The 8841-nt window shown below is 42.4% G+C and overlaps 1 protein-coding gene across 1 annotated transcript; it reads right to left on the bottom strand.

The window, feature by feature from the left end:
- Nucleotides 1–1070: 1070 nt before the first annotated feature.
- Nucleotides 1071–8574, bottom strand: plk3 (polo-like kinase 3 (Drosophila)). Its single transcript, XM_026150481.1, has 15 exons — nt 8214–8574; nt 7096–7203; nt 6852–6968; nt 6458–6587; nt 6250–6337; nt 5644–5739; nt 5255–5450; nt 4901–5027; nt 4641–4756; nt 3387–3507; nt 3195–3278; nt 2716–2878; nt 2423–2552; nt 2150–2260; nt 1071–2029 (listed from the first exon to the last, which is right to left on the bottom strand). Exons 1-15 carry the CDS (start codon nt 8430–8432, stop codon nt 1832–1834), a joined length of 2004 nt encoding a protein of 667 aa, XP_026006266.1. The 5' UTR covers nt 8433–8574; the 3' UTR covers nt 1071–1831.
- Nucleotides 8575–8841: the final 267 nt, after the last annotated feature.

The following is an 8841-nucleotide window of genomic DNA, read 5'->3' as shown; positions in this document are numbered from 1 at the left end:
TTATTTTTGTCCCATTTTTCCCCCAAAATACATTACAAAAAAAGTGATCGGAATTGAACGTTTACTTGTGTCAAGACCGGAACATTTGCACAATAAATAAAAAACTATGTATAAATAAAAAATAAATAAACACGACATTATGTGCCAAAAAAATAAAGACTCTTCTGAATTGGCAGATGGCTTTCACAATGTTGAGTTTTCTGAAAACACATGTACATAATACTTGCATTCCAGGTCACAGTTTTTAGGATACAACTCTGGGTCAAGAAAGCAATGTAAACCGATCAGGATTACAGTACAGTACAGTACGACAGAGTACAATGTTTTCATTTTTTCCCCCTTAGTAGATATTATTGGAATATATACTTCTAACAGTTGTTCTAAAAGCTTATACCAGGTAGTGAGAGTGTAGTGCTATTGGACTTACTTTTAAACTTGGTGCAAAGTCCAAAAGTAAATCCCACCTGTAAAACCCATCTCAATCTTGTTTGTAGCCAGCTTGACATTCACAAAGGGCTGTTATTGCACTAAATGGGCATCCCTCAGAAAGGCACTTTTACCCCCCTTTCCCCCACCCCATTATCCAACCAACAGTTCAGCTTCCCAGCACGTGTGGAGCGCACATTCACCTACTGTGTGTGAATTTTAAAAAGTTGAATCGTTTTTTTTTCCCTTTTTAAAAACAAACAGAAAAGTTGAAATGCTTTTTGGTATCTAGATAAAAGCAAATAAAAAAAAAGCTAACAAGTGGTAAAAGGCTTTATACGCCTGATGAATTTACAGAAGGGAAAAAAAAAAAAAGAAAGTGCAAAATTGTGTTTACTCCTGCAGCCCCAGTAGTTTGTTATGCACCACATCAGTGAAATTTGGTTGCAATTTAAAAGAAAAAAAAAAAAATGATGTTGGAGCAGAAGAAGCAATGACTCCCAAACTTAAGCATCACCATCATCAAATAAGGCCAGGCATATTTGTGCATGTGAGGTCAAGATTGTAGTGTGATCCTATAGCTGGCTCTTTCCATTTTTTAAAACAAATTTGAAAACAAACAAGTGTACACCATGGTACCACAAAAAAAAAAAAAGAAGAAAAAAAAAAAGACAATGAACCAATTGAGGGTTTAGGGGGGGTCTTTCTCTCTAGTCAAACCATACCTCTTCACAAAGCTTCTTTGCTGAAAGATCAGTTGGAGTGCAAGAGAATGGTGTAAAAGACCTTGCTGCTAAAATACTTTTGGAAATCTGAGCATTTCTGCTGCAGGATTATCTCCATTCTGAGCAAAAGGGACAATTTTAGTGTTGAGAAATGTTTAAGATACCATGCCTGGGTGATGGGCTATCAGGGGAGGCTGAAAGCTGTAGGGTTGGCGGATTTGAAAGGCCCAAGACAAGAAGCAGTGCGTTTGAGTGAGGGAGGATAACTGGGTGGGGTTTTTTTGTTTTGTTTTTTTTGTCTTTTTTTGTTTTGTAGGAATCTGCCGATGAGGGATCCATCATTTCAGGCCATGTATGAGTCTTTATTTTAGGTATCAATAGCTTCCAGGTGGATACCTTTGAGGCTTAGCTGGATAGGCACAACACCTTGAGGCAGATGCTGCTTTGGGCAACTCCCTGACTGCTTGACATTTATCAAAATCAGTCAGTTTGATAAATCAGCTGCCTAGGCACTAAGCCAGACAAGAATATTGCTCAGAGACGTTGAGCATCCTTTTCATCCGTCACGCATATGAACACATTGCCTTGCTTGGCTATGCCTTGAGAAACTGTATCAACCAGTCAGGTTGCCTCTAAGGCATCTGTCACTCGGGTAGCCTGGGAGGCACTGAGCTGTGCTCTCAGGCATCAGTGTGGTGCTGGAGAAGCTGGACCACATATCTAAGGCGGTGCCGTAGCTCAGATGTGCAGCCCATTTCATTCAACATGCTGAGGAGGTACGTGCACGAGGCACGTTCCCGACTGATATAGGTGAGCAGGTAGGCGTCGTCAGAAGACTTGCACAGGATGATTTTGGTGTGGTCTGTGTAGAAGTTAACCTAAAAAAAAAAAAAAAAAAAAAAGAAAAGAAAAGGAGAATTATAATCCAGCTGCTTTGAAAAAGTAGTTATGTAGACTCAGTGTCCCATGACTGGTTTTATTAATTTAATTATACAAACCTGTAGAGTATCATTATTGAAGAGCATGACAAGAGCATGGTCAGTCTTCACCCACTGGAGGAGCAGAGGAGGAGGAGCTGAGACATGTTCCTGACAATGCAGATCTCCACCCTGAGGAGGACAGAAATTATTTAGTTTCATTTGCATGAGGTCATAATCTCTTCAAGTGCCCTTTAACAGGTTTATGAAGGCACAAATCCTGGCTTACAGTTGTCATTAAATGCAAGTTAGTCACTCTAAGTAATGGCTGAAAACTAATAGGTGCTTTCCTACCTCCATTAGGTTCTCCTCCATGTAGTTAGCCATTAGTTCAACTATTTGTTTCTGGTTGCGCAGCTGCTCAGGTAGAGAGTTTGAAGGGAAGCTGAAGTGTTTGTTGTTGGTCAAGCAGTAGTGGACAGTCCTGTTTGGAAGAAGGGGGGGGGAAGTTTAAAAAAAATTGGAAGATGAACTTGACATCTTTTCCATTTACACCATTGAGCCTAGTCACTAAGCAACTGACAATAAGCTCTAAGCACTGTAAATGTTGACATGACATCTTAATCAGTTGATTTTAAAGTACTTACTTGCGCTGGTCACAAAGACTGAGATGTGTTCCCTCATTGAAGAGCACGCCTACGTTTTGGTTTGAGAGCTGGTAGCCAAAGCCATACTTGTTGGAGTAGTCAACCCATTTAGTCACCCACAGGAAGGACTGCGGACTGGACAGGCAGGGTGGATTCCTATTGGCTGAAGAAAAAGATAAATAAAAATAAATAAATAAATATGAGGATTAGTGAAATAATCTTAATTCAAAAAGTCAAAACATTATGTTTCTCTTAACACATATGGTGTGTCTCAAATAAGCAGAATGAGTCAGCAGAAATTCTGAGGATTCAAGGAAAATATCCAGCTAGTTAAATTTAATGATTCTGTTGCATTTTGTAATTGCGGCAAACAGCAGAAGGACATTTTGCTTGATTTTATTCCTCTTTGGTCCACTCAAGTAATCCCACAAGGACAACAAAAAATAATGGCTGAGCTACAATCTTATGCATAAACATACCTGCAGGCATGGTGGCCAGGCAGTTTGTGAGAACTTTCAGGGCAGAGTCGGCAACAGCTGCAGGGGTCAGCACATCCTCACACGCTGAAGGGAAAAACCAACCAAAACGAGCAAAAATTAGAAACCCTGATTGCAATCAGCCACCACAACAAACACCAAATGTGTGTTCATAAATAACAACCAGAAACTTACGTTCAGTGCTGCTGGCCATGGTGCCCTTAAAAGACCGGGAAATGGACTTTCTGGATTCCTCCTCAGCAGGAGTCTGCTCCAGAGGCACAGAGCTCACCAGCTGACCGGTGGGAGACGTCACCTGAGCAACAACGAAACATGCGATTAGCACATGATGAGTAAGAGCAACAAAGTGAAAGAGCAGTGTGTCACATGCCCGAAAGGGTAACCAGAGATAAAGGGAATGAGCTCCTTTAATCCTTGCATGCACACTTTTGCTGTGTCAGCGCTGAAGCTCATTTATTCAATTTCTGCAACGCCTTAGACTAAATGCAGTGCGTCTCGTTGCCACTGCAAGGCGGGGGAACTACTTTCAGCTGCACGGTTTCCCTTTGTACACGTTGCAAGCATGCTGCAAGCTTGACACGTAGTTTCTAATGTCACGTTACCACAAGTGGTGCGCGAGTAGGTTTGTTTTTTCCCGCCGCAAACAGACAAACATGAAAACAAGCTAAAATGAGCACTACTTTCAGAGTACACTTGTACAAATCTATATTCATCTGCGCTTATTAATGACAATCTGGTTCCTCAGGACAGGCTTCTTAAGACAGACAAAGGAAGAGTCATGCATGACAGCAAAAACTGTAGCTCCTTTTTGGCTCTATAAATAAACTAGACGAGCCTGATTGGGGATCGGCCAACTGAGCATCCTGCAATTGTGGCATATACTCTAGGTTCTGTTCAGTCTTTTTAAAACAAATACGTCATGTCGTTACTGAGCAGAGAACATTTACCCCCCCCTCCCAAGTGTGCAGTAACAGCTTCTTCAGATTCTTCTGATAACAAAGTACCCGAACAAACACCCAGATGAGCTTACTAGAGCTTATCAAGTTTCAAAAGCTACCACCAACAGACTGCTACATTTCTTCTGGTCTGAACTAGTTTTTTTGTCATGCATCTTACATTATTCTGAAGAAAAACAAATTTAAAACAACGCATCTTTAAAAATTAAGACATCTTTTCCACCCCATTTCTTTAACAGTTCCTTTTTCTAGGGCACTTTTACTATTTAAATGAGCATGCTAATGGAAAGCAATTCTCAAATGTAATGGAGGCTGTATGCTATTAAAATATGCATTTTGTGTTTTCTCCAAGCCTTTAGAACGGGTGTAATTGCATGTGAACTGTGTGCATAACTGGCTGGAATTACCCAAATTAAGGTAAACCAGGTCAAAAGTTTCTCACAGAGGAAAGAGAGAGAGAGAAAAAAAGTACCTCGTTGTTTCCCACTGTTTTGTAGCTGATCTGCCGGTTGATGGAACATTTAACGATGCCCGACACCAGCTTGGAAATATCCTTGTCCTCTTTGTCCTCGCATGGAATTTTTTCCACTGTGAAAACACGACACACTGTAGTCACAACAAATATGTTTAAAGGCAGGACTGTTTAAATAAATACAGCAGCTCTTGGATATTCTTAAAACTAAATCTGAAAAACTAACCCCCCCCCCCCCATCGCTCGTGCTGCTTGCTCACCTTTTGCTTTCTTCTTTCCAAATAGGCTTTTGGCCATTTTAGTGAAGAATTTCTTGGCAGGGCTGGGAGGGTGTAGCTCTGGCACCATTGTACAGCTGCTGGGGGGAAGTTTGTCAGGAGTGAAACCCTGAGAAAGAGGCAAAGGTGATGCATTAAAAAAGAAACAAAAAAAAAAAAAAAAAAAAAAAAAAAAAAAACAGTGAGAAAAAGTGAAGAGGTTGGAGCGTGCCCACTCTGTTCTCAGTTGAGATAACAGATCAAGCACTGACATTTTCACACTCCTTCACCTCGAGAAAAAAATGTCACAACTGTGTTTCGTAACACTGGCAAGAAATTTCCCGAAGGTCAACATACTTTGAAGAATTCGTGGTTGAGGATCTGATCCAGCGTGAGTCTGTCACTGGGATTCTTCTGCAGGATGCCTGAGATGAGTTTCTGAGCAGCAGGGGAAAGCGTGGAGGGCAGGTTGTAGCGAACTTCTTTAATACACTTGTACGTCTCTTTCAAGTCGAGCGTCTCAAAAGGAGGGTTTCCACACATCAGTGTGTACCTGTGAGAGAGCAATCAAGGCAACAGTGAGTCAGCTCAAAAACAAGAGTGAGTGATTTAGAGAAAGAAAAAAAAAAAAGTCCCCACTTTCCCGACCGACTGAGACGAAGTGACGCCAAGGTCAAAATCCCCCCAACACACTCTCTATGAAACCGGGATAGTTCTTATAATCATCTTAAAGTAAAAAGACTCACATGACACATCCGAGGGACCACACGTCAGACTCTGTGCCGTGGCCCTGTCTGTTGAGCACCTCAGGAGCCAAGTAATTGGGAGTCCCACAGATTGTTCTAAGAAAAACAAAACAAGAACCATATATGGGTAAGATGTAATGCTTCAAACATTTAAAACTGGTTTGGTTTCAACATCAGGCATACAGGTAATGTTTGAAATATTTTTTCTGTCACTCTCAGTCTTCTGGTATTCCACAGGAAGCTGTCTAACAGGAATTGAAACTGTGCTCTAAGCGGTACTTTCAACTGTCAGTTGGAAACCGGTTTAGTTAGGTACTTGCAGGAGGAAAGTTGTGGGAGGAAGATTATGCTTAGTAACTGATGTCATGGTTTAGGTTGAGGGTGCTTGTGCTAAAATAGGGCATTAAAAGTCAGATTTTTAAAAGATACATCTGAGATGGGGCTAAAAATACTCATAAAAAAAATTTAAAAAAAAAAGGTAATATGGAGAGACCTTCGAGAGCTTTGTTTCATTATAACAATCATCATTACAGTCGCATGATCTATGGGCCCCAATAAGCTCATTGGTATCCTCCAGCAGATAAACATTTTAAGCAATTAACTTACTTTTTTCTTTGTTCAACTGTCTCCAGCTTGGCAGCGAGGCCAAAGTCTCCCAGCCGCAACTCCATGTTCTCATTGATGAAAAAGTTCCCTGAAAGAGACAAAAGCATTTGTCTGGTCAGCATTCCACAGATGACACGCATGCTCGTCCAAAGTCACAGATTCCTGGGATGCTTTGTGTATGCGTTAAGCCGCATTTTCAGTCACGTACCTAGTTTGAGATCCCTGTGCAGGATTCCTCTGCTGTGGAGGTACTTGAGGCCAGATATGATCTGTCTGAGGTAATAGCGCACTTCAGGCTCTGTGAGTGTGTGTCTCGCCTTCCAAATGTGTGCCAGGGACTGCAGAGAGAGCAATGAGTGAACCGTCAACCCTGCATCAGTGAGTGGGACTGTACAAACACTGCTAGCACACATGCATCCCTGCAGCTGCATAAAAGAAATCTTTTTTTTTTTTTTAACATTCACTAGGAAAACAGTAAAAATCTGCCAAGACCCCTTTTGAATATAGCGTGCAAAGCAGCACTGTAGGGTAATACAAGAAATACTGTTAGTGCAAGCAGAACACAAAGCAGCGCAGACTGTTCTAGAGTTCTGAAGTCTCACCTTCCGACTGCACAGCTCGAGGAAGATGTAGATGTTTTCTTGGTCCTCGAAATAGTGGGAGAATTTCACCACATGCTTGTGTGACAGCGTTCTGTGCAGCTCGATCTCGTTCGTAATCTGTCAACATATGACAACTCATCAATCGGTGAAGACGTTTCAATGTCCCAAAAGAAAAAACAACAACCCAGACATTGATTTCCAGTTATGCAAGACACGGGAGACACAAAGATTGGTGATCGTGTACCTTGTCTCTCTGGTGTGGTTTGGACACCCTGCTCTGTGGGATCACCTTCACTGCATACATTTTGTTGTTGGACAGGTCTGTCATCTCATAGCATCGAGCAAAGCCGCCCTTTGGGGGGAAACAAACAGAATGATCAATTTACACAAGCAGCAGGTTTAAAACCCACACACTCAGTCTCAAGGCAAGTCTGACCTGAGGAAAGGTAGCGATGCAGTCAAAACAATTTCAGGAACAATAATCGAGGTAAGATTAAAGACATAAAAATGATTGTCATGACCATAAAACGATCCATCTGATGCCTCAGGCATCTTTTATTGGCTTGTATGCGCAGATATGATGAAAAACATCATCCCCCAGATGCGTTTACTGCCGCTTATACAGACATTTTTTTCCCCTTCTCTCCAGGATGTGATCAAGACTACACATGCTCGGGTACATGAAGGATGAGGCAGCCTGAGCTGCTGCATTCATTAACCGTGAAACTGGCGGAGACGTTTCTAGCTCTGCGGCAGGCAGAGGAAGGAAAAAAAAACTGGCTGCAGCACATCGATACGACCAGCAACACGTTGATAAACTCGCTTCCATAGACACTGTTTCAAAAAGCGATGCTGATGCATCATCATCATCATCATGAGGGGCAGAAATTATGCTGTGGTCAGACAAGCGTGTCTTTGGTTTAACGGCAGGCCATTAAAATACGAGAGGGGGCTGTAAACGTTCATCATCGGTGGAGATTTTTTTTTAATTATTTATTTTTTATGGCTAAGCATGTGTGCGCACCGGAGCTGGGCACACCTTGCGTCTGATTCATTCAGCACTGACGAGAACAGCAAGGAGGAGAACGGGGGGGGGGGGGGGTGTATTGGTCACATCCACCACGAGGTCATTCTCTATTCCCGCATCACATCACAAGCACACCTGGAACATGGCTCATAGTGATTTTAAACAGAAAGAAAACAAAAAAGGAAAGGGGGGGGGAAATAAAACCAGCCCCAAACTGCGGCTAATTAATTCAGATTCTAGAGCCATCTGCCTCCTCAGTCAAAACCGACGCAGCGACGCACAGACACATGGAAAAGGAGAAAAGGGGCGAAGAAAAATGTATGAAATGCGCGTACCTTTCCCAAAAGCTTCCCTTTAATGTAGGACCTCCCCGTCTTGAGATCCGTCACAACCTGAGCCAGCTCCGGTTTGGGTTGATCGTGTTTATTCCTGCTGTTTTTCGCCGGGGCAGAAGTCTGTTGGGGTCCACCACGCTCCGGAGCAGGCTTAAATAAATCCGCATTCATGGTGTGGCACGAAATCCGCTGAGCCGCGGTGAAACAGCCGGTACTCATTTATCACAGCGGAATAAACGATCGACTCGTACGTGTCTCCGTCTCGCTTAAATATTTCTTCTTTTTTCCCGTAAAAGTGCCAAGTGCGTCTTCACGGTACGTCCGTCTCTTTCAATTTTATCCAACTGGTGTGGACGAAAGGCGAACCCTGGCTATATAGTGGCACCGACGTCACGGAGTCGTGGGCGGTGCACTGGTGGAGAAACTCCAGATGATTTGCTCAGACAGAAACTCAATCAAAAATTGATGTGGATTTTTTGAGAGGAAATATGAATGAAAGAGCTGATAAAAAAAAGAGTCGCTTGGTTTTGGCTCAAGTCTCTGAGACTGCTGGGAGGCCAGTGACCCGGACAGTGTTTTAACCCTTTATATACAAAAAGCCACTTTATGAAAAGAGTTAAGTAAGCAT

The sequence above is a fragment of the Astatotilapia calliptera genome, chromosome 18 (assembly GCF_900246225.1).
Source record: "Astatotilapia calliptera chromosome 18, fAstCal1.2, whole genome shotgun sequence".
In the NCBI taxonomy this organism is placed as follows: domain Eukaryota; kingdom Metazoa; phylum Chordata; class Actinopteri; order Cichliformes; family Cichlidae; genus Astatotilapia; species Astatotilapia calliptera.
This window is presented reverse-complemented; position numbering and strand designations above follow the sequence as displayed.

What these genes read in the sequence shown, in the direction of transcription:
- plk3 (XM_026150481.1), bottom strand. Translation starts at nt 8,432, where the DNA reads ATGAGTACCGGCTGTTTCACCGCGGCTCAGCGGATTTCGTGCCACACC. An exon ending in TGGAAAGAAGAAAGCAAAAG is followed by an intron (nt 4,757 to 4,900) that starts GTGAGCAAGCAG and finishes GTGTTTTCACAG; the next exon opens with TGGAAAAAATTCCATGCGAG. An exon ending in AAACAGTGGGAAACAACGAG is followed by an intron (nt 3,508 to 4,640) that starts GTACTTTTTTTC and finishes GTTGTTGCTCAG; the next exon opens with GTGACGTCTCCCACCGGTCA.